General features: G+C 38.2%; 1 protein-coding gene across 7 annotated transcripts in view; it reads left to right on the top strand.

The window, feature by feature from the left end:
* UTRN (utrophin) overlaps positions 1 to 26,513 on the top strand; it is a 491,233-nt gene that overhangs the window by 225,978 nt on the left and 238,742 nt on the right. For all 7 annotated transcript variants that reach the window (XM_032407730.1, XM_032407732.1, XM_032407729.1 and 4 more), the window contains 6 exons: positions 790 to 939; positions 4,027 to 4,102; positions 11,264 to 11,478; positions 13,801 to 13,918; positions 17,460 to 17,665; positions 19,251 to 19,405. In XM_032407730.1, coding sequence (XP_032263621.1) covers positions 790 to 939; positions 4,027 to 4,102; positions 11,264 to 11,478; positions 13,801 to 13,918; positions 17,460 to 17,665; positions 19,251 to 19,405 — 920 coding nt within the window. The remainder of the gene's footprint in view (positions 1 to 789; positions 940 to 4,026; positions 4,103 to 11,263; positions 11,479 to 13,800; positions 13,919 to 17,459; positions 17,666 to 19,250; positions 19,406 to 26,513) is intronic.

Below are 26,513 nucleotides of genomic sequence, written 5' to 3'. Positions count from 1 at the left end.
TATATCTATAAATTTTATATTTTTGTGTCAAGAATTAAAACACTTGTTGCAGAACAGTAAGATTAATGTGCTCATATTTTTACTAAAAAAAAAGGAATTGTGTGTGAGTGTTGATGCACACATGCACGCATCAAAGTATGCCTAAAAGGATACCCGCTAATTTGATAAAAGATTTTAACGAGTACGATTAAGGCATTTTGGGAAAGAAACGCTTAATAATGATGAAAAAATATGTGGCAAACAATTACTAAGTTTTCTTTTCAAAATGTGACAAATACTTAACAAACTTCTTCCTGTTTTATCTAAAAATTTCAATAGTTTTCTTGGAACATCCCATTTTGTAAACAATTGGGGGCAGTCACAAAGAGTGGGACAGTATATTAGGATAGGTAGGTAGAGATGAGGTAGAGATGGATGCCTAAAGTGTTCCTGTTGTTTCTTTCTTTTGCCTTTGATTAGAATAGACATTATTTTCATTATCTAAGAACAGTATGTTAAAGTATCAATGTAAATATGATATAATATGACCCTGTTAAGAGATGGGGGTCAGGGGAGGGACTGGAGCAGAAGTTCATACAAATACACACTGTAAGTATGTGTTCATTCCCATATCAGTTAGAGTTTGTTAACATAAGTTCAGGCTTCTTATAAGTTTATTTTCCAAGAAAAGTTAAAAACATTAGAAGTCCACATTCATAAGAATATTTCCCAGAGAGATTTCTGATACAGTTCTTGAACTTTTCCCAGTATGACAACTTTCTAACTGCAACTCTATTCTGACTCTTTTAGGACTTAACCCAGGAGATAGACGTACAAGCTGAAAAACTCAAATGGTTGAATAGAAATGAATTGGAAATGCTTTCAGATAAAAGTCTGAGTTTACATGAAAGAGAAAAAATTTCAGAAAGCTTAAGAACTGTAAATTCGACATGGAATAAGGTGTGCATTATTAATTACTGTGATGACTATCTCATGGTTATTGATTTTGTTGTCAAAGGAGTGAGATCGTGTAAGTGTTTTGTTTTCAAGTATACCCAAATTTGGGCACATTTTATTAATGCTTACTAACGTTTGTAATTATTATTTTTTTCATCTGTCATGGACAGAAACCTATATCCTCAGAATACTTTTTATTTTATGTGGGATATTTTGTCTGGGGATCTATATGTTTTATGCTACATTAAATAATGAATATATATTAGAATTAGCCAATACAATACCATATAAAATCATAAAATTGTAAATTAAGAGCATTAAAATAATGCTCTGATGTTGCACATGACTTCTCACATATGTAGGTTTATTTTAATGATTTTATTCATTTAATTATTTTTATTTATTTTTAATGATTTATTCATTTATTCATATGTTTACTAGGTTCCAGGTGGAATGTAATAGCATGTGCTACAAATGACTAAGATGAGGTCCTTTCCCTCGTGCCATTACTTTTTTTTTTTGCAGTTAAAACAATTAAGAGCAGATAAAATCATAGATTTCTATTTCTTTTGCCCTGGAACATACCATATCAGAATGTGAGGTCTGTCTGAGACAATGTATATGTCTCTGTCCCTGGATAGATCCCTTATCAGTCATTTTTTCCTTTCTTGATCCCCTTGAAATGATAGCCATCATCCTATATCTAATGATGCAGATGCTTTATTGATCTAGACTCTCTAACTGAGAATTACTGCCTTGATGAGTCAGTGTTACTGATGACTCACACATGTATATCTCGGGCCTTGACCTCTCTCCATACTCTAGACTTACATGTACAATGGCCTGTTCAGCATATCCACTTGGCTATGTAATAGGTGTCTCAAACATACAAAATCGAGCTCCTGATCTCCACCTCCTCCCTGTGCTTTGCTTTACTTCTCCCACCTCAGTTGCTAGTAATTGCTCATTATTGTTTGTTCAGAACCTTTGGAGTCAATCTTAGGTGAATTATATTTCACTTTAAAAAACTCCAAAGCTTGGAGTCATCACCGGCGTCTCCTTCAAAATACATATCTGTTTGATGGATGGTTTGATGGATGGCTAGATGGTTAGATACATGATAAAGTGAATATAGCAAAATTCTAACAATTGTCGATGTTGGGTGGCACATTGGGTATTCCCTGTACATTTTTTCAGCTTGTTTTTAGGTTTGTAGAATTTCCTAGGTTTGACTGCTTTTCATGAACCCCATTGCCACTAACTTGTTTTTAAGCCATCATCATCTCTTGTCTTGATTTCTGCCATGGCCTCCTCACTGATGTCCCTGCTTCCTCTTTTGCCCTTTGTCAAAGCAGCCAAAGTATTTGTTAAAACATAATTCAGATCAAGTAACTCCTCTGACCAAAGCCCGCTAATGGTTTTCCATCTCACTTGGAGGAAAGGCTGAATTCCTTAATGTGACTTACTAGGCCCCTGATGTTCTGGTTTCCTTTTTTCTCCCCAACTTCATCTTCTCTTCTCTCTCCCTTACACTCCTGTCTGGACATGTTGGCCCTGTGTCAGACATGCGAGACTCAGTTTGTGTATATCCAGTCGGAGCACACATCTTTTCTTAACCTAAAGGATGTCAGTAGACATTGTGTAGAATAGGGCACCCTGGTTAATTTGGGAGCACTGTGTTAGACAAAGCTGAGACTTCCTTTATCATAGGATTTCATGTAGATTTAACTCAACCTAGATGAATTATAAGTGTCCAATATCAGACAGTGCTTACTGTGCAGAGAATTTTGATAAACGCACTTTGGGAAATACTAACCTGGGGTATTTCATTCATGCATGCATTTATTCATCAGTAGTTTTGGACTGGACTCTTTCATTTTGAGAACTAGGGATCCAGCAAAGAGTATGACACTGCTTCTAACCCAAAGAGTTTATTGTGGGTGAGACAAGTAACCAAGCAATTGTAAGGTAGAGGTATCCACAGGGACACAAAGGTAGAGCACTTGCTTGGCTTTGGGAGGTAATCATGGAAGATTTTGTGGAGGACATCATATCCATGTGAATTTATAAAGAATGAATAAGTATGGATCAGATGAAGAATGGGGGAAGGGGCATTGCAGGGAGAAGCAGCAGCAAGTGAAAGGGTCTAGAGGAGACAGAGAATGAGCATGGTGCATTTGGGTCCCGGAAATAGCTCAATGTGAAGTGGAAGGACGAGAGATGCTTGCAGAGACCAGATCCTAGCGGCCTCCCCATGCATCACAAGGAATTTGAGCTCCATCTTGAGAACAGTTCACCACCTTGAGAGTAGTGGGCAGCTACTGATGGGTTTTAAGCAGAAGAAAATTACATTTTGAAAGATCACTATAGCTGCACAGTAGAGATGGATGGAGCGATCCTAAAGATGGAGAGCCTTAGGACATCAAGATATCAAGGAACTCCTCTGAGCAAAGGCCACTATCCAGGACAGGAAAACTGATCTGAGAAGATCAATGAGAGTCATTAGACAACCTTATGAAGGGAGTGTCAGGGAAACAGATGATAAATTCAAATTTGGACATGTCTGAATATCCAGTTGACAGAATGAGCTGGACTAAAGATATATTTTTTGGAGTCTTCAGCTTTTTAAGGCTCCATATGATAAATGAAACCATTAGAAATGAGGACCCAGGGAAAGAAGCCAGGGCCAAGGGTAAGAAGACCAAAAAAACCTCCCGTGTAGAATGTCAGTATTTGATGGATTGGCAGAGGAGAATGAGCTGGTGAAGGATGCTTAGAAGATCAATCAGAGAGGGAGGCATTAAGTCAGGATTGCAGAATATTCACAGTATCCCGGGGAGAGGGAGGGACAGCATTCAGTGTTCCAAAGGGCTAGGACAGCTAAGGACTGGCTGGCACTCTTTACCATAATGTCGGTGGAGGGGGCGCTCTGGGAAGACTGCAGTGGATATGAAGGTGGAGACAGAAGCTCAGGCATTGAGGGGGATGAAAAGCAGCAGAACTATCACTTAGAATAACACTTCCTCTTTCAAAAATATAATCGTCTTTATTTATATAGTATTCTTCTCTTTGTTTGGCCTGATGCTGTAGATATGCAGAGAAGTGCCTAGCACATTGAAGGAACACATCCAGGAACCTTGTTCTGTGTCTCAGACAAGAATTGCTGGTAAGATACAGTTTACTTCTTCACAAAAAATGTTTATAAGCATAGCAAAATTTTATGATGGTAAGTATAATGTCAGAAAAACTTATTTAAAAACACACTGCAATTGTGATTTATTATTCTACTTTTCAATATTTTGAAAAGAATGAAAAAAAAACACAAAACATATTTCACTGCCTAGTGTGTGCAAGGCATTCCTTCTTTGGTAGTTAAGACTTCTCACCTTTCCTGGGCCTAGAGTGGAATCTGGGCCTCCTATGCGGAGGCCCCTGAAGGCAAGGGGAATGCAAGGTGGGTGAATGGAGGGATAGTCTTCTGGGGACACGCAGTTTTTCAGGACATCAGCTATAACCTGCTATGTCTGCTGTGTTAACGTGTTCTGGAGTTGTGTTAATTAGACACTGATAATGACCGAAAACAAAAAGTTTGGGTGGATATCCTGGGAATCAGGTGAGAGGTGGGGATTCAGAAGAATTCTCCACCCCAGGGAAGGTCTTTACTGACAAATGCTGATCACTAAGATTTGAAGAAAGAAGAGTTTTCTCACTCTTTCATTTCCTTCTCTCCTTGTCTGGAGTAGAGGGCAGGCTGCTGCCCAGTAGCCACTGTGGTCACTGTTCATCACTGCCTTGCAGGCTCTGGAAACCTCCTTGCCCTGCTCTCCCTCTGTTGAGTCACCAGGCAAACCCCCAAGTGTGATGAACCCTAACTTTCCACTTCTTCTGTGCCAACTGTGGGGCTGCTGCTGATTCCCCCCTTCCTCCTCTTCCTCTCATTCCCCTCCACCCATCATCCTTCTCTCGTCTTCCCTCCCCCTCCACCTTTTCCTTGTCCCTCCCCCGCCTCCTGTTTCTTCTGAGGATTCTGAAAAAGTGTTGAGTGACAAGGTTTTTTAAAAACTTTTTTGAGATCACAAACTTGGTAAGAGCCAAGTTTGTAATCTGTTTTACTTATATTTCCCAGTACCTCGCCCCCCAAATACCTGGGGCCTGATAGGTCTGTTGATTACATTCAAAACACTGAATTAACATTTGGGTACTGTGGCTTTGCAAACACAAGCTCAACTCTATACCTACAGGGAACAGACTTGATACATTTTATGAAAGAGCAATAGGTTATCTTACCTTTTGAAGCATCATTATGACAAAGGAACAGAGAACATTTTAATACACAAAATTTTAATACACATTTAGAAGTATAGCGACACTACGCCTTCAGTGGGTGGGTAGTTCATTCTTAATAAGATACTCGTCCCTGGGACAGGTATGAGACCTGAAACTTATTTCAGTGTGTCCCTCTCCTCCTACACAGTGTTCTAATTCAATTTCTTCTTTTTTATTATGTTAAAAAAAATAACCATTTTAAAGTGAACAGTCCAGTGGCATTTAATACATACGCTTTATTGTGCAATTACCACCTCTGTCTAGGTCCACAATATTTCCATCACTCCAAAGTAAAACCTCCTACTCATTCAGCAGTGTCTCTCCATTCCGCTCTACTCCCACGCTGTGCCGACCACCAGTCTATGCTCTGTCTCCATGGATCACCTATTCTGGGTATTTCTCGTACAGTGTTTCTTTCACTTGGCATATTGTTTTTGAGGTTTATCCAGGTCAGCTTCTTGCTGACCCTCCTCAAATGGGTGCTCAGCACTGAGAGGCAATCCTACTGTACTTTTCTCTGAGTGCCCCTTGCTACCCATCTCTCAACTAATGACCTCTTCTCATTTTTAAAAGACAAAAATACTTTTTGTTCAACAAGATCTTCTTTTTCCCATCAGAGAATCTCTATAAGTAGGTTTACCTACTACATCTGTCCTCACACACTGTGCATACTTCCTTCCTATCCCATGGAAGATTTATCTCTTTCTTTCCAAGATCATCTCCTCCACTTGGGCTTTGGCTCCCATCTTCTCTTGGCTTTTTACTTCCCCTCTTTCTCTCCTCTCTACTGGATCCTTCTCACTAGCATACATTTGGATGCCAGCAGCTCTGGTCTGTGCATTTTCACTGATGTGTCGTGCTCCACTACACAGATCCACTGCGGTCCTCAGGACTGTCTCTTCTAGTGTGCTCATCAGTCCCATGGCTTTAGCCACTTTTTAATTTTAGAGGGTTTAACCAGTTCTTAGGCCAGTACACTTGAAGTCACTTCTCCGGATTTCACATCTAATCCATCAGCAAGTTGTCAGTCCCGTGTCTCATCCCAGCTACTTCCATGGTCTTGAACGCCCTCATCTTTCATCTGTGTTACTGAAATAGTCTCCTTTCTCACTGTCCTGATTCTGTTCTTGCCTTTCCACTCTTCCATAATCTATTCTGGTAGCAGCTAAGTCACGCTTTATAAACATACGTTTTATTGTGTCCCTCCTGGCTCACCACAATCTTGTTCTCTCTTTCTCATCCATACTGAGTGCTGAAGTCTTACTGTGGTCCAGAAGACTGTGTATGATCTGCCTGCTGTCCATCCCTCTAATCTCATTTCTTATCACTTTTCCCTACTTCAAACACACTGGTCTACTTGCTATTTCTAACATGAGAACGTTTCCATTTATGGCTTCTGTGCTTGCTGTTTCTTCTTTCTTTCTTCTTCAGATGTCTTTTTTTCAGGTATCTGCATGTTTCACACACTCCTTTCATTCAGTTCTCTCCTCAAATGTCACCTCAGCTAGGCCTTTCCTGACCTTGCCCACCATATCTCCAATACATCCTGTCTCTCTCCATCTTCTTATATTGGTTTTACCTCATATCCTCTGTCCACCTACCCCTCCGGAATGCAGGCTCCGTGATGGCGGGCTCTGTGTCTTGCCCACTCCCATCCTGCAGCATCTAGAATAGTGCCATGCACACAGTACATCCCTACTAGGTATTTGATGGTTTGAAACAATGAATGAATATTGAGGTTGTTTTGAGTGTTTTGAAGCTATAAAGTGACAGTGAAGATGGGGCAGAGTGGTATGTGAGGTATTCTGTAGGGTATATAATGGTAGAGTTGCTGGGTCAGAGAATATGGAGAACTTCTACTTGACTAGATCCTGTCTAGACAGCCTATTGCAGTTCACCCTTCCACCAGCCGTGTGAGGGTTCTCATTGTTCAACATGTTATCAGCGCTTCAACATTGTGTTCTCAGGACCCCTTTACACTTAAAAAATTATTGAGGACCCTCAAAGAGCTTTCATTGTGTGAGTTATGTTTATAAATATTTACCTAATCAAAAAATAAAACAGAAATTTGAAGAATTATTTATTTGTTTAAAGTAGCAATAACGAATCCATTTATTACATGTTAATAAAAATAATATATTTTTATAAATATATTGTTAGAAACTAGTTTTTCTAAGACAAAAACAAATTTAATTAGAAAAGTGGCATTGCTTTACATTTTTGAAAATCTTTTAGTTTCTGGCAAATTAGAAGACACCTGGATTCTCATATCCACTTCTGCATTTGGTCTCTTACTATAACACATGCCATATAGCCTTGAGTAAAAAAAACACTCAAAACCACAATGAGATACCACCTCACACCAGTCAGAATGGCTAAAATTAAATGACAGATGTTGGCGAGGATGCGGAGAAAGGGGAACCCTCTTACACTGTTGGTGGGAATGCAAGCTGGTGCAGCCACTCTGGAAAACAGTATGGAGGTTCCTCAAAAAGTTGAAAATAGAGTTACCCCATGACCCAGCAATTTCACTACTGGGTATTTACCCCAAAGATACAAATGGAGTGATCCAAAGGGGCACCTGCATCCCAGTGTTTATAGCAGCAATGTCCACAATAGCCAAACTATGGAAAGAGCCCAGATGTCCATCAACAGATGAATGGATAAAGAAGATGTGGTATATATATATACAGTGGAATACTACTACTCAGCCATCAAAAAAAGAAAAATGAAATCTTGCCATTTGCAATGATGTGGATGGAACTAGAGGGTATTATACTACGCTAAATAAGTCAATCAGATGGGGCGCCTGGGTGGCTCAGTCGTTAGGTGTCTGCCTTCAGCTTGGGTCATGATCCCGGGGTCTTGGGATTGAGCCCTGCATCGGGCTCCCTGCTCCGCAGGAAGCCTGCTTCTCCTTCTCCCACTCCCCCTGCTTATGTTCCTGCTCTCGCTATCTCTCTCTCTGTCAAATAAATAAATAAAATTTAAAAAAAAGAAATAAGTCAATCAGAGAAAGAAAATTATATGATCTCACTCATGTGGAATTTAAGAAACAAAATAGAGGATTGTAGGGGAAGGGAGGGAAAAATAAAACAAGATGAAATCAGTGAGGGAGACAAACCATAAGAGACTCAATCATAGGAAACAAACTGAGCGTTGCTGGAGGGGAAGGGGGTTAGGGGATAGGGTAACCGGGTGATGGACATTAAGGAGGGCACGTGATGTAATGAGCACTGGGTGTTATATAAGACTGATGAATCACCAAACTCTACCTCTGAAACTAATAAAACACTGTATGTTAATTAATTGAATTTAAATTTAAAAAAGTTTAAAAAACACTCTACACTTGGGAAAGAATGAATGTGAAAAGGCAAATCACTTATTATGATAATCATAATTTGGGCATCCACAGCCCTTGGAAGGGTTTCTGGGTACCTGTGACCTATAGAGAGCGATAGGGCATTTCATTTCAATTTGCTTTCCCCAGACACCTGTGTGACTGAGGCTTTTTTTCATGTTTCTTTCTTGCTTCCTCTTTCGTGGATTGTCTGTTAGTATTGTTGGAGTTTAAAAAATTATTTTGGTTACAGATTTCTTGTTTAGAGTGTGCATTGCAAATACCTCTCAGTCTATGGCTTCTAACATCTTTATTAATGGTGCTGTTTTCAGAGTTCTTAAATATTAATGGTCTATTAATAGCTTCCCCTTTTTGTGTGTTTTTAAGCATTTTTAGTACTCGGAAGTCATAAAGATTCTGTTTTTATGTTTTCAACTAACAGTTTTACAATTTTGGTTTTCATATTCAGGTCCTTAATCCACCAAGAATTAATTTTCCCAGGGTACATGTGAGGTCAAATTCTGTCCCCTCTCCTCGCTCCAGCCACGGGTGTCCACTCTAACCAGTATCATTTATTGGCCAGTAAATTCCTCCTCATTGATCTTTAATGCAATCTGTGCCAAGGTCAGGTTTCTCTGCCACCCATGCACTGTGGCTCTTCTCTTCCAGTGGCCTCTTTGAATGTCTGGGTCCATAAAACACTGAGTTAATCATTCATTATTAGCTAAGTGATACAACTAAATATCAAGTAGGGCTTAACCCTCCACCTGCTTTGACTGTTTGTGGTCCTTTTCTATATTGATTTGAAAGTCAGATTTTGAATATATGATTTTTGTCAAGTTACACCCAGAATTGCTGGGATTTTTATTAGAATTGGGCTTAATTTACAGGTTGACTACATTTTTTAGAAAATTATTTAAGCCTCATTTAATATACCGTATGCTAAAGTGGATTCCAGATGGTGGATCTAATAATTAATTCAATTCTCTCTTATATCAAAGCTAAAGAAAAAAAAAAAAAGCCAACCTCCCTTTCTTAAAAACAAAGCAAGACAAAAACAGGCAAACAAAAAATAGAAAAAAATATTTATCAAATCTTTGGAAAAGACAAGAGTCTAACTTTAAAAGTTCTAGGAAAACAATCCCCCAAGACAAATTAATGGGTTTGATCACTGCAGGTTTGTTAGAATCTATATATTAAAAAGAAACAAAAATTAAATCCTAAAGTAGAAACATTGTTTTCAACAATATGGCAAAAGTTCATCTGTCTTGTAAAAAGAGTTCATCCCAACTGATAAGGAAGCAGATAAAGAACACGGTTATAAATTATACCATATTTGGTTAATAAACACAAAAAATATTTGTGTTCATTGACAATTAAAAAAACAATAAATGAAGACAGTGGTGAAGGATGTGTTTATCCACTGAAATAGAATATTGTTGGTGTGGATGTAGGAAGTTCATCAGTTCCATACCTACTGTTGGAATTCCAGATTTCCAACTTTTAAGGAAAACAGTTTGTCAATAAGTATTAGCTACATTAACCGTTTTCATTTTCTGATCCAGGAATTCTACTTTGGGAAATTTACACTAAGGTGGTAATCAAAAGAGTGCAAAATACGGTACATAAGAAGATAATCCTTGCACATTCCTTTTTGAAGTAACGATTTAAGTGTCCAGCTGCAGGATTAAGGGTTAACTGAAAGTTAGTGAGTATATACGTAGATTATAACATAAGTATTCACAATGATTTTGTAGCTGGGGCCCAGAGGTGCAGGAACCCCTGGCTCCCGGGGTCCCAAACAGACTGAGTTTGGCCCCTGGCTGCTGACAAAATCCAAAGGCAGAGAAACCAGTGGTGGTGAAAGAAGAAAGGGATTTATTTCAGTGAAATCAACATCAGGAAGACAGAGGACTAATGTCTCAAAGACTGTCCCCAAAGTGCTGAAAAATCCTTCCAGGTTGATATAAGGAAAATGTGGGAGAAAGATCGGTGTGTACCTGCAGGTGGGCAGTAAAGGTCAAGTCAAACATCGTCCTGGAGTCAAGCAAGCAGGGACTTGCTGACTCAGGGCAGTCCTTATTGCTTGAGGGGGGTAGTTTAGCTTCCCATCAGGGGATGCTTTGCCCTCTGGGTCTTTTGCCTAAGTTTAGAGATACACTTGAAAGAAGAACTTAATCAATTAGAAAGTTTGAGGTCAAAATGGAGGTAGTGGAAGGGCTTTTTCAATTTTATTAAGAATGACTTATACTCATATTATCAAGTTAATTGGAAAAGAATAGAAAATTAGACTAAATTGACTTTATTTATAATTAAGGCAAACATCTTGACAAAATAAAATCGTGGTCCTGATTTTCCTATGGTTGATTTATTTTTTATTTTCTCCCATTTTTTAATTTTCTTTTCCCTTAGTGTCAGTGACTCCTGAGTTTTTGTGGCCCCAGAATGTTGTGGGACGATTTCATTGGCTTTATGACTACCACAGACTATAGATCCAACAGGAAATGCCATTGTCATTTTTGTATGAAAAAATCAAAGCTTCCTACAATTTTTTTTTACTTAAAATTTTATGTAAATACACAGACACACATCACCACTAGGCCACCACAATCAGAACATCCTGTTGCTGTATTCATACTTTGCCATGGTTTTAAATTTCAGCTCATCCTGGTGTCCAAAAGGTGGTGCTAGTGTCATCTGCGTCAGACATTCCTGCTCAGTCTCCTCGTACTTCGGAAATTTCAGTTCCTGCTGATCTGGATAAAACGATCACAGAGCTAGCTGACTGGCTAGTCCTCATCGACCAGATGTTGAAGTCCAACATTGTCACTGTCGGGGATATAGAAGAGATCAATAAGACAGTTTCCCGAATGAAAGTAAGTGCATCGTGTAAAGGCTTGTCAGGGAAATACCACAACACAGAAACAGACAAGATCTGTTTGGATCTCCTTTGTTTGTCCTAAACTCTGGGAGAATGAGCTTTAAAAAACTCTTTATCTGTCAAACCGCCATGCCATGTTTGGCTGGCTCCGAAGAGTAAAGCTTGTCTTGCCTTTCTAGTGTTAGTGAGATGAGGTTTACCAACGTGAAGTTAGAGACTCAGTGTATTTTAAAGTCTAAATCTGATACCCACAAAGTGAGGCACATCAATACAGAAGTAAATTCGTGTGAGATTTAATGCCTCGTGTGATGTGAGTTATTTTCCTGAAGCACCTTTTCAACTATTTCATAACAGGCTTATTTAATTGCTGACTTTAGAAGTGAGAATCTCCTGATTAGAATTTTGTCACTATACATATACCGTCTATTTTTTTTTAAAGATTTTATTTATTTATTTGTCAGAGAGAGAGCGCACAAGCAGGGGGAGCGGCAGGCAGAGGGAGAAGCAGGCTCCCTCCTGAGCAAGGAGCCCGATGCAGGACTCCATCCCAGGATCCCGGGATCATGACTTGAGCCAAAGGCAGACGCTTAACCCACTGAGCCACCGAGGTGTCCCCATGTACCATCTAATATAGATGTTCAGGATTCATTGTGTGCTAGGTTCTAGGCTATGTGTTGCATAGGGATACTGAAAAAAACATACCAGATAGAAATTGGGAATATACCATAAAATAATAACAGTAGTTATTACTAACTTTTATTAGGTGCTTAATGTATGCTGGGTAGTTTTCTAAGTATTTTAAATGTATCATCTCATTCACTTTTTTAACAGTCTTTTGAGGTGGTATTGATTTTATCCCCAGATTACAAATATGCCCATGGTGAGGCGGAAGCACCTAGTGCACATAGGTGGACAAGTTGCTGCAGCAAGGCAGAATCTAAGAGAAGCCGTAGGATAGGTCCAAGCCACCTGTTAGGGGAGCCAGGGTGAGGAAGGAGCTTAGTTCACAGCGGTGGAAGGCAGACTATGTAGGATTTTGACCTCTGGAGATGAAGTAAATGACATTCCTGATATAGGGAACAGGGTGAATAAAGACATGGGGCAGGGGAGCGTGAAGGACGTTGGGTCAACTTTGTGCAATAAAGAAGTGTTGTGGGAAGTAAGATAGCAAAGACAGGTTCAAGTTCACTTTGGGAAGGAGCTCGTTGACCGTGTTTTAAGCGTAGGCCCGTTGGGCTTTTAGTCTGTAAGCAGTTGGCAAGCATCTTTTCCCCTTTCTTTTCCTTTTTTAATGGTGGCTGCAGACTAATGATAACAATGCCCTGCACTGATGAGAAGACTGGGATGCTTTTTAGTGCTTAGGATAAATTGGAGGCAAGAGATGCTTATTAAAGCAAGCAAAAGAGCCCTTTCTGAATGGCTAACGTGATGCTATTACAATTAGTGGAAATAAAGAATAGAAGAAATGGGCTGTGGATGAGGTTTGAGTGATTTAGTTTCAGATGTGTTGTGTTGAGAGGTTCTTGGGCCATTTAGAAGGAAATAATCAGCCTTCATTGAAATGTCTCTCTGGGATTCAGGATTAGAAGTTGTAAATAATCCATCTAGAAATAATATTTGACACTTTTTAGGGCTAATTGAAATCGGCAAAATTAGTGAATTTATAAAGAGGAGGAGCTGGGAGAGAATCTTTGCCATCCTGTTTGTACTTATTGGAAATTGTGTTTTCTAATCGTTACGGCTGTTTATTAGTTCTATGCTTAAAACACACTATATTCCTGATTTTTAAAACTTTTTGCCCCTATTTATTAGCACTTTGACAGAGTCTTTAGAGCGGCATTTTTCATGTCTGAGATTATTTAATTTTATTCCAATATCATCTTTTGAATGTTTCACCCCCATCCCTGTAGATGACATTAGTTTGTGTTTATATCTCATGTAGGGTGGACACACAAGGTATCATCAGAAATCACTGCTAAGGTTTTCAGACCATTTTCTCATAGGGATTTTCTTCATTGAAGCTCCTTAGACTTGATATAGCCGAGCTGTAAGTTTTCTATTATTTCTTTTCATGAAAACAAAAACACAGAAAGTCAAGTGCCTTGCCAGGTAACCCAGATGAAAAGTGGCAGAGCTGAGATTTGAACCCAGGGCCTTTGACTTCAAACCTTGCTCTTTTCTGCTGTATTGCTGATGCCTCTCTGTCCTGTATAAGAGGAAAACAATTTTGATGTCCGCACACCAGTTTTGCTCTGTTAGTAGTACCCTTTGGGTAAGGCTTATTCACTTAGATTAATAATCATTTTTTTCTTAACAGATCACAAAGGCTGACTTGGAACAACGCCATCCTCAACTTGATTATGTTTTTACATTGGCACAGAACTTGAAAAATAAAGCTTCCAGTTCAGATGTGAGGACAGCAATCACAGAAAAATGTACGTTTAAAAAAATTTATATATCATCCTCTTTCTCTGAAAATGGTAACACACACACATTTTCACAGATTATTCAACCAGAAATTAATATTATTTGATATTTGATACTCTTAAACTACAGTTTTCCTTTGATTTTTATTTTTTGTGGACCTTGTTACTATTCCTATATGAATTCCTTAAAGCGTTAACATTATTACTTTTAAGTAATTACTGGTACATTGGATTTTTTTTCTTTTAAGATTTCTTTTTATTTTTAGTTTTTTAAAAAAGATTTATTTATGTATGTATATATGGGAGACAGAGCTCATGCATGTGAGTGGGGGGAGGGGCAGAAGGAGAGGGAGGGAGAGAATCCCAAGCAGACTCCAACCTGAGCTCGGACACCAATGTGGGGCTTGATCCTCTGACCCTGAGATCATCACCTGAGCCAAAACCAAGAGTGGGACACTTAACCGATTGAGCCACCCAGGCGCTCCAAGTTAGGATTCCTCTTAAAGGAATCAAAAAACAAAAGTTAGAGAAAACATTGGAATGCAAACCCATGTTTCCATTATAATTAATTAATAAAACCAGACCTTGCTATGTCTTTTAACTTCTCTTCTCCAAATTCATTCCAAAAAGAATTTATTGAGCAACACACTTGTACCTATGGGCCTGGTACTAATTTGGGAATAATTAAGTTAAAAGCAAAATAAAACAAGACAAAAAATAAACGTACACAACAACCACAGCAAAGATCCCTGTTTCATTTTGCTTTCTGACTTAAAATCATCTGTTAAATCTGTATGGCATATAAAACAAAGTCTAAATTCTCAAAAATCTCATATAGGGATAGTCACAGCCTGCTTTCATCATCCCCTCTCCCATACAGCCCTCCACCCCATCTGTAGCTATTCTATATTTTAGATATTCTTTAAAATGTCCTGGTAGTTCCTAATTATTTGCATTATTTCTTTCCTCTCGGCCTTTTCTCCCCCGGTAAAATTCTACTCAGCAGCTAAAATGTCACCCCCTTTGTGAAGTCTTTCCCACCCTCTACTGGTCCCTGGTGAACTGTATTTTCTATCTTTAGTTCCTGCTGTGGGCTTTCCCCCCATAATGTCAGTGTAGATCTCACAATTATTTTGATTTTCTCTCCCATAGATGGTAAATATTCACCTTTCTGGCCCTGGGGCCTCCCACAGTGTCCAATACAAATTAAGTACTTAATAAATATTTGTGGCAGACTATAAACTGGAAGGTATTTTATTACCTTGTCTAATAGTTCTGAAGAGAAGACAGTCAAAAGTATGTTTCAATTTTAATATCAATGTGACAGCAGCAATGTTATTGGAAGAAATGAGTTAGCGGAGAACTTTTAGTGTCTTACAATGTTGGTTTATTTTTTACTACATAAGCCATTTTCCTTCTTTCTCCCTCTTTTTTTAAAAAAAAGATTTATTAATTTATTTGAGAGAGAGAAGAGAGCATGAGCGGGGAGAGGGAGAGAGAATCTCCAGCAGACTCCCTTCTGAGCACTGAGCATGGAGTCTGACACGGAGCCCCGATCCTATGACCCCAAGATCATGACCTGAGTGGAAATAAACCAAGAGTCGGTTGCTCAACCTACTGCACCACCCAGGTGCCCCATTCCTTTTTTTTTTAAAACATTTTATTTATTTATTTGATGGAGAGAGAAAGCACAAGTAGGCAGAGCAGCAAGCAGAGGGAGAAGGAGAAGCAGGCGCCCCACTGAGCAGAGAGCCCGATGTGGGGCTCGATCCCAGGACCCTGGGATCATGACCTGAGCTGAAGGCAGACGCTTAACTGACTGAGCCACCCAGGAGCCCCATCCCCCACCCCTTTTTTTTTAATTGATGGATTCCTTGTGCCTGTTACCCAACTCTGGAGTGATTCCATTTCCTGTTACATGGCAGAAGAGCTTCTCTTCTTTAGCGACACCAAACTATTTACAAAGTCCTCTCCATTTTGCTTTTTCTACCATTTTATTTATTTATTTATTTATTTTTTACCACCTCCTGTTTGTCCAAACTTTCTTTTAAGGTTTTTGACAAGACTTTTCTTTCTTCTTCTGAATATCTTCCCTTTCCAATTTAACTCCCTCTCTTTGTTTTCTCTCCTTTTTTTATTTGGATAGAGGCTGCATAATCTTTGTCATTATTCATCATATGAAAAAAATATTCTCAGCAGGAGTGTACTGCCTATAATAACCTGCTTTTAGCACTTATTCACAAAGAATAGAACAACTTGCTTATTTTTAATGATAAGCTTGTGATATGTGCTCTCACTTGATGTCTTTCATTTTATTTGTTCAATATTAAAGGATTCTATTAGTAATAGCATTGGTCATAAGTACTTTAACTTTTTAACTGACAAGTAGAACATTATGATAAATTCATTCTTTCTTTAAGTGAAAAACTTAGGCAATCTATTTAAACTGTTGAACAAGGCAGCTTAAAACAGATAAATTCAATGAACAATTTTAAAAAATTATTACATATAAGTATAATTTTCAGTGTTCTGAACAATCTTAAATTGATCACTCTTATGGCTTGCTATAACCTTTTGTTATCCCAAGAATTTTACCAATAGGTCCCAATAGGACTTAGCTGCAATGCTATTTTATAGTTCAGTTCTTGCTGGCCCAGTATTTAACTATTGCTCTGCAGTCTGTGAGACATCCAAAGCATCTTCTAGAAGTTTATTTTTAATTTCCTACCTACTTACTATCAGTGGGTTGTTGAAGTCATTCAAAACTATTGTTGACTAGTGCTCAAGATCTTGAACTACTCATGAAGTAATTAGTCAAAAGTTTAAGTTTCTTTAGATCTTTCTTTAGCTCCATGTTAAAAATGAGAAGAGGACAGAAGGTAGGGAAGAAAAAGGGAGGAGAGTAGACAGAAGAGAGAGAAAGAAAAATAGAAACAATAAAAAGGAAAGAAGAAAAGAACTAATGTGGATTTTTTTTATGGTAAAGAGCTACTGGGTACATAGAACTTGAATCTAATTTGCTTTTAGTGTTTCTCTTGAACGTATAAAAATACTTTCTTTTAGACAGGTTTCATGCTACAGTAAAACAAATATGAAAAGTATTCTTAGATAGATTTTTTCCTTGTAAAATCTTGACAACCTTAGAATATCTCCTTTGAGGATGACAGGTGACTGCATCTGTGTCTTAAAGTTCTGTCATAAAGTATTGTTACACTCTGCCTTCGTCAAACCAGGGTCTGTGAATATACATTACATAGGAATTTATTTTCTTTAGAATTTTTGGTTTATCCATAGTAGATATTTTTATTGTGAGGTATTTCAGGGCATTTAAAATAGAATTTAATTCAAGATTCTTCTTCAAGAATAGTCTCGGAAATGTATCAGTTGTGTAGTGTGGCAGACATGTATTAAATTCCCTTAAAATGTATATGCCGACTTGCCTTCTTTTTCTTTCCTATTTATAACCTTACTTATGAGAAATTTGGTATCAGGTATTTTTCCCCTTTCCTGACCGTTAGTTTCTGGGATTATTTTTATATGCCTCCTCCAGTGGAAAAGGTCAAGAACCAGTGGGACAGCACTCAGCATGGTGTCGAGTTAAGACAGCAGCAGCTGGAGGATATGATTATCGACAGTCTTCAGTGGGATGACCACAGGGAGGAAACCGAGGAACTTATGAGAAAATATGAGGCTCGACTCTATATTCTCCAACAAGCCCGAAGGGATCCACTTATCAAGCAGATTTCTGATAATCAAGTAAGACTCTTTAGATTTGTGTTTTTTTGGCATTATCAGTTTGTTGGATGTACTTTTTTGTTCTGTTGTTAACTGTAATCTTTAGGACCCTTGTCATGATGTTTTCACAAGTGCTTAGAATATACATTGAAATTTATATAAAGAATTTGACCAGGAAGGTTTTTGAAAAATTTTGGGAGGTGTAACAAGTAGAAATATGCCGGTATACCAGATGTATCGCTTATTGACTCTTTGCAAATGGAACACTACCATGAACCAGCATCTAGAAAGAGAATATTTTCAGGATCTTGGGAACCCTCCTTTTGCTCTCTTCCATGTCTACCCTGAAGCTTATTTTTATTTATAAAATTTTCCGAGATTTTCATTTGAGGCTACTGTACTGAACAAATCAGGTAATAAGTTTAGTTTCTTTTAATAGTTTTATAATCAAACTGTTTTATCTATATCGTCAGAATAAGTAACTTTTTCATTGGTTTGAATATAAAGTTGATGATATTGAACATTAATGGTATTTTTTAAGTGCTATTTTAAATTCTCTCTATAATTACAGAAAATATTTTTGAATTAGAGGTTATAGTTTTTAGGTTATATTTTGGCATAACATTTATTTACCCTTCAGAGAGCCTAAGATGAAAGTGTACATTTGTAAAGAATATATGGGAAACAAAATCTAAAACATGAGAGCATGTTTTCATAATTCACACATGTAGAAGTTCCATGGTTACAATTTAAAAATGAAGTGGCCAGGTGTCCTGATTTTGTGGCTCATTTTCTGTGTTTATGACATCTGCTGATTGTTTTCACCAAATGACTCAAATATAATAATCAGCAAAGCCCTAGGAAACTTAACTAGAGAAATACAATTAAAAAGTGAGATCAATGCTTCAATCATCGGGTATTCAGAATATAGCTTTCTAAACAAGAGTGTGGCTCTTTTCTATTCAGACTCTAGGATGTATTTTTTTTTTTTTGCCAGTTGCTATAAAAAGCATTATAGGAACATTCATTTGTCATTTAGATTTCATGGGGAGTATCTTGATCCAGGGGCTCTGAGAGGTGGAAAACCACTGCCTGTGGACACACTCAGCATCACTTTAGTTATTTAAGCAACTCTTAGTAAATCTTGCTTGGCTGCTTGATCCACCCAAGCAGTTAACTTTGTTGACAGACACAGTGACCCAGGGGCACAGAAGACTTCTATATTGTTGGCCATTTTCATTTTTGCCAGCACGTAGAGAGGAACGCTATAGTAAGTTCATTCCTATATGATGCATGTTGCTAGAAGGATCAGATATATAGCAGAATAAAAAACAAATGGTTTGAGGAAGTAAAATATTTCCCAAAGGAAAAGATAGTCTTTTAATATCATCTGCTGTGTACCTGTTCATTCCTTAGACATTTGCCTTTTTACTTCCAGAATTACTTTTATTTAAGCTTATGTTCAAGAGTTTGTCCCATAATTTGCTTTTTTCTTTTGATATTTGTGTCTAAAATATGTTAAAACCTATGGGGAGACCCAGTGTTTTAGGTAGTACTAGTTACTGAGTGACCGAATCTAATAATGACACCTGCAATTACACCTTAGATATTGCTTCAAGAACTGGGTCCTGGTGATGGTATTGTAATGGCATTCGATAACGTCCTGCAGAAACTGCTGGAGGACTATGGTAGTGATGATACCAGGAATGTGAAAGAAACCACCGAGTACTTAAAAACATCATGGATCAACCTCAAACAAAGGTAACATGAAGGGCCTGGCAGGTAAATGCATGTAAAGGAGAGAATTTGATTGCTTTGGCTTTCTCATGGAAACATGCCAAATATGTGACTACTAGAAGTACATCTTATTATTACTACTTTTTATTTTTGTACGGTGCTGGGTTAGTATTATCACACTTAATACAGAAGGTATATTTATACATTATCTACTTGAATTTCTGCAATGGAGTTTTTCCTTGAATGAGTCTAAACCTTGCCAAAGATCATTTTATGTGTTCTGATTTTTCTATGCCTCCCAGTATTACCTGGTATACATCCTGTAGTACTCTGGGGGTAAGAACTGGTTAGGTATTTGCAGATGCATTAGGGTAATATTATCCCTAATTATAATTAAAATAATGTGGGGCGCCTGGGTGGCTCAGTCGGTTAAGTGTCTGCCTTCGGCTTAGGTCATGATCTCAGGGTCCTCTGCTCAGCGGGGAGCCTGCTTCTCCCTCTGCCTTCCACTCCCCCTGCTTGTGCTCTCTCTCTGTCAAATAAATATTTAAAATCTTTAAAAGAATAAAAAAAAATAATTAAAATAGTGTGCTATTTGGCCAGGTCATCCTTAGTTGAAGCTGAGAACACATGGATCCAATGCCAGACTTCTGAAATATACTATGTATATTTAGGGCTTCAACTAATTTGTTTTCTTTCCATTACTCTGTCTAGTCAGTATATTTGGAACAGTCTAAAATAGCATATGTGTTTATAAGAGAGATTTTTCTGTCACTTGAACACCTAGGGTCTGAGGAACTATAAACAGTGGTTAGCATCTCTTTAAGATAGCATATTTATATTCATCATCGGGAAAAAGTGTTTACTTCTTGCACAGTACTGGGAATGCCTGTGTCTAATGAAATTATGGTTTCACACACATCTTTATATATTCAGATATAACCACCTGAAAGCTAATTTGCATCAAAGCACATTTATTTTGTAGTGAATAAAATGGATAATACTAGAACACTTTATGATGCATATTACTGGTAATAAAGTTTGGCCAAGCATTTAATAACAGTTTGACATGGAGGTGTTTTATACCTTTTTAGAATGTCATTTTTAGTTAGGGTCTGTAAAGTAGATTTTAGATTTTTGGGAAACTCAAAGACAAGAATTATGAAGCAGTATATGAGTGTGAATATATATCTATGTTGCTAAATATACCTAGGATTCTGGAGGAAATAAGACTAGGGTAGCAAATACACTTCGAAGTAGTTAAAGCAAAAGAGAGCTATAATACTGCTCTTTCTAGCATTTTAGTACAACTGTTTTCTTCTGTTGTAGCAGCTTACTTGGATGTAGTAAGGATCCCCAAACTAAGGCAGGGAAGAGGATGAATTAAAAACGGCTTTAAAGTATAAAGTTCCTGTTATAGGATAATGAATCCTAGGGATGTAACGCACAGCATGGTGACCATAGTTAACAAGATTGTATTGTGTATTTGAACGTTACCAAGTAGATCTTAAAAGTTCTCATCACAAGAGAAAAAAATGTGTAGCCATGTGTGGTGATAGATGTTAACTAAACTTATTGTGTTATTCATTTTGCAATATATACTTACATCCAGTCATTATGTTCTACACCTAAAACTAGTACGATATTATGTGTTAATTATATCTCAGTTAAGACATACAGCTTTAATACTAAGATAATCCTTAAGTATACTTGATCTGCGTGTTTCCAAAAATCCATATGTAAGAATTATAACTTTGTTTTTGTTGTCAATGATACCAGAAAAACTGATCACTTAGGAATGTGAAGCCTGCTTTATTTAGCACCTCCAATTCTTTTTTTTTTTTTTTTTTTTTTTTTTCTTGGTAAATATTTTAAGACAGCCTACAGCAGCAGTTAGATTAGATGGTAGAGGCAGTTAAAAATGAATTATATTCCAAGGTGATCTTTCATTTATCAGAGCTAAGACAAGCACACTGTTCCAATTTTATGGTAGTTACAAGTCATTGTGCTTATACTATTTTCTTTCTGCATTTTTTGGGGGAATACATCAACATTAAAATTTAGACATGATTTAGGTATATTGCTATCTATAAAGCAGGGAAAATACAAAACTGTCGCTCACAGGATCCTTTTCATGAGTGACAGCTGGGGTTTCTATGTATTGCGAGGATTTTCTCTTTTAAACACAGTGATATTTACAATTTTTAACTGTTTTAATTGGAGACATTTCTAGAATATACAAATCTTTCCTTGCCTTAAACAAAACATATGAACTTATAAGAACCATTTTTAAAAAAAAATTCTTGGCATTATTGTTATGAAGATAGAATTAAGGAACTTTAAGAGCTACACACAACCTTACAGTGCATTTAAGCCAGTGTTTCTCAACATTTTTACATCATCAACCCCCAAAGAGCCTTGTTAGATCCCCACTCCCATGAAATTTTCATACCATGGTTATACTGTGTATCTGATTCTATACTTTATAGTTGTGCTTTATAGATAAAAAGTGTAGATTTTTCCACTCCCCGCCCCAACCCTGCCTCACCAAAGAACCATTTCTCATCTCCCTTGAGAATGCGTGGCCTAATGTAATGCTCTGAGGCTCAGAGAAGGTGAATGACATGTTTAAAGTCACGTAGCATAGCCAAGATGATATTTTTCTATCCTAAGTTATGATAATGTTCTTCCTGCTCTGAGTTCTGAAGAATTGGTAGTAAATTTATTCAGGCTGCTATGCTTTTGTGAGATTTTCTGCTTTATTTTTAGTGTATGAATTTTATTGGGTGTCTTGCCGTTGTCAGGCTCTGTGCTAATACCCTCACATGCATTATTTTATGTAATCCTCAAATCATAATAGACAGGCAGCATTTTCATCAACGCTGTGTCAGTGAATAAACTGAAGCAGAGGAAAGTTAAGGAGGACCCGAGATCACACAGCTCGTAAGCGCAGAGCTGAGACTGATATCCAAACCTTTTTGATGGTGCAGTCAGGCTCTTACGTTCTTTAAAAATAATTTTGTTTTCCTCCTTTGTTATCAGAATGTCAGCGATTGCTGGTGACTGCTCTGTGGACCCGCCTCTCGGATCTGTCTGTGATTCCACTTACTGTTTATCTGTGTCTAGTTTAGAAACCAGATCTGATTAAAGACATGGGGGCCTCTACTATGAATAATGTAACACTCTTCAGTATGTGCCCATTGTGCCCTCTGCAGTGGTCACAGAGAGGCCTTATATGAGGGCTCTCTTATCTTCCAGCTGATTCTGTATATGCGTCATTGTCAGCCAAATTCAGGGGGGCGGTGAAGGGTTATTATACTTGCTCATGGAACACTGTCATTGCGGCATAATGTGTGAAGTTTAATATCAGCTTTCAAAGGAAATGTTTTGTATGAATTGCAATTGGCCTAAGTAATTTGGCCATTCACAGTTACAGGGCCTCATTCCCTTATCTCCGATGCCAAAATCCAATACGCTCTGATAACAGAAAGCTTTGAATTGATATGAGGCTGTTTATTATAGTCTTTATTTATCCTGGTTAGTATAAATAGCCTTGTTCCTAGCTGTAGAAATATTAATGTGTTTGCTGCCTCAGACCCTACTTGCGTGTAATATGTCATACAGATAACATTCATAATAATAATTTTTTATTGTATGGAAAATTCTTAATTCTGAAACACAACTAGCTCCCAATATGTTGGATTCTGCAAACAAAAGGCCCGTCTCTAATATTTTTTTTTTAAGATTTTATTTATTTGAGAGAGAGAGAGAGAGAGTGAGCATGAGTCGGGGTGGGGGGCAGAAGGAGAAGCAGACTCCCCGCTGAGCAAGGAACCCGATGTGGGACTCGATCCCAGGACCCGGGGATCATGACCTGAGCCGAAGGCAGATGCTTAACGACTGAGCCACCCAGGTGCCCCCGTCTCTAACATTTTTAACTAACTGATATACATTGACCACTGCTCTTTCCATCTGTGAAATGTTTTCCCCCTGTGTCTCTTAATGCCAATTAAGAAATGTTTTAGTGTAAATTGAGATGTATTGGAAGTTGAAAAGTGCTCATAGTAACTTTTGAGGTGTGAGTGCCTGATTTGGGTCTGAAATGTCGTTTAGCCCCAGAGTGCCTATGTATGTGTATATGTATGTGTACACGTATACTCCATACATGCATGCACATACGTTAACACACACCTAGTTAACTATGTTGAAATATTGTAAAGCAAATGAGACAATATAGTTTTGTGCTATAAGGAATATCTTATGCATTATTAATCACGATGTGGTGGGAAGATGAAAGATTCTCTGCAACGAGTCTGCTTTCTTTCTGATCCATGGATATGCTGTCAGTGAGGCTGGTGGTGGAGCTGAGACAGATTTGAATAGGATCACAGGTAACATCAGAATCCTGGTGGGTGGGGGCAGGGAGCTTCCTGGAGTTTAGTTTTGCTGGGCAGTGATGATGGCCTGTTTGTGGTTTATAATAATAAATGTTTAGCAATGCTTATTTACTCAGAGGCAAGTAGAAAGAATGCAGATGGAAGATCGGGAGCAGGGAAGAGGAAGGTGTTTGTAAAGGAGTGAACCAGAGATGGCTCCTAGTCCATAATCATGTCTAAGATCTCCCTTCCGCTGAGCTCTGCAGTCCCTCCCTGTGGCTTGGCAGGCGGATCTTGAGTTGACTTTCAGACACTACTTACTTTTGAAGTAGTGAGCAACCATTATAACTGTTATGCAGTGACCATGGGCCTGGAGGTCAGTATATGAATGTAATGGACAAATGTCTCGTGCTTTGAAAGAGGAGGATTTTGCCTGGAAGGTGGGAGAACAGTGGCCTGAAAGTATCAGTGAAAAGCAAGGAAGAGGGAGGACACTTATTCCAACGACTCACCCTGAGGCATGTAGGATCTGTGAGGAAAAAGAAAAAAAACTTCATTAAAAGTTTTCCAGGGGAATTGATGGTCCTAAGGAAACCAATTTCACTTAAGATAAGATGAAGGAGTTGATCTGTGGTCTGCTGATCATAGAATAGATTTCTGGACATAACAGAAGAAGGGCTTGGGGGTGAATTGGGGCAGATTAGGGAAGGTGCAGAGTAGTGTTGGAGTTACAGTCCAATATTGGTTGGCTGATGAAGACCGGATATTTGGTAGTGATTTAGCTAAAAGGGAAATAGGATGTGGTGATGTAGATTCTGTCATGGATATAGCTCTTAAATATTTGCTTGTGGAGGTGGCAATCCTAGGGAGAGCTGCTCCTTTGGGTTATACAAGGTGGAGGGTAGGCATCATGGAGTGGATGTGGGGCCAGTGGGGGCTCCTTTCTTGAGCTTCCCAATTGGTGTAGCATTAGCAGCTTGTAACAGTGTCCCATGGAGTGAATATTTAAGTGCTTGATGATGATGACCCAATCTCTGGGTCACCAAAAGACCATAGATTGGAGGGTATATTTGCAGGTACTAATTCTTATCAAATCAACTGCATTTCCCCAAAGGGTGCTTTAATACATTTTTTTAGCTCATTTTATTTACGAAAGAACAAAATTACCTTGTGAAAATATCCATTGAAAAGCTTAAAGAGGGGCGCCTGGGTGGCTCAGTCGTTAAGCGTCTGCCTTCGGCTCAGGTCATGATCCCAGGGTCCTGGGATCGAGCCCCACATCGGGCTCCCTGCTCTGCGGGAAGCCTGCTTCTCCCTCTCCCCCTGCTGTGTTCCCTCTCTCGCTGTGTGTCTCTCTGTGTCAAATAAATAAATAAAATCTTTAAAAAAAAAAAAAAGAAAAGCTTAAAGAATTGTTTCATTATAAGTTTTCTACATGCCACTCAAACTTCTGATGCCACCATTTTCCTCCCAAAAGAGATAAATATATTTAAATCTCATGTAACTGTAAAGGTCACCTTTTAAGTATACCATAATTTAGCAACACATATCCGTGGGTTTCTTTCTTTTTTTTTTTTTTTTAAAGATTTTTATTTATTTATTTGACAGAGAGAGAGACAGTGAGAGAGGGAACACAAGCAGGGGCAGCGGGAGAGGGAGAAGCAGGCTTCCTGCCGAGCAAGGAGCCCGATGTGGGGCTCAATCCCAGGACCCTGGGATTATGACCTGAGCCGAAGGCAGACGCTTAACCGACTGAGCCACCCAGGCGCCCCTATCCATGGGTTTCTGAAGGTATTCTTTTCCATTAAAATAGAAAAAAATAGGGGCATCTGGGTGGCTCAGTCAGTTCAACGGCTGCCTTCAGCTCAGGTCATGATCCCAGGGTCTTGGGATTGAGTCCGCATCGGGCTCCCTGCTCAGCGGGGGTCTGCTTCTCCCTCTCCATCTCTTGCACTCTCTCTGTCTCTCTCTCTCAAATAAATAAAATCTTAAAAAAAAAGGCATATCTAGTTGCATTCACTCTTTTAACCAATTATAATAAGCACATGCACACTGGATCAATATAGTATATCTTGTAGCTTAAAATATCAAGTATTACATAACATCTTTAAAATACCGTTAAAAAAGTCAGTTATGTGGGTGGCCATGTTTTGTTATGCTACAAAATAACTATAAGCTATTTTGTAGAATATCAGTTGCTTTTATAGCAGAAATCTCTTTAAAAGCTGAGAGTTTACATTTAAAAAGTCCCAGTTCCCTTTAAGATAAACTATTATAAATCTGTCACCCATGGATTCCTCGAATCTTTTATGAGAAGCTTTCTATATTTTCAGTGTGCACCATTTCTTGTCCCAAAGAATTCTATAGTCTGTTACTCCTGTTTGAAGTAAAAATTGTTTCTGCTAAAGTTACCCTTCTAAACTTCAAATATTGTTATCTTCTAGGCTTTCCACCTATCCTTATTCTTTATGATTTATAGGTTAAAAAAGATTTTAAAAAAAATCTTCTCTGCCTTTGTCTAGTAGCCACAATTTCCTAAACTTGAAATCCTTTTTTTTTTTTTTTTTTTTTCCCCTGTAACAGCGCTCCTTCCCCTGTATTTTCCCATTACATTTCTCAGAACCTCCTCTGGCTCTTCTGATCTTGAGATGTAGCAACCTGAACTGCCGGATATATAAACTCTTCCCTGAGAATTGTAGACAAATGTGAGTTCAGTGCTGGATGTTATCTTAAGAACTTGCACACGAATACTTCCC

Source organism: Phoca vitulina, unplaced genomic scaffold (assembly GCF_004348235.1).
Source record: "Phoca vitulina isolate PV1807 unplaced genomic scaffold, GSC_HSeal_1.0 scaffold9, whole genome shotgun sequence".
NCBI classification, from domain to species: Eukaryota; Metazoa; Chordata; class Mammalia; order Carnivora; family Phocidae; genus Phoca; species Phoca vitulina.
This window is presented reverse-complemented; position numbering and strand designations above follow the sequence as displayed.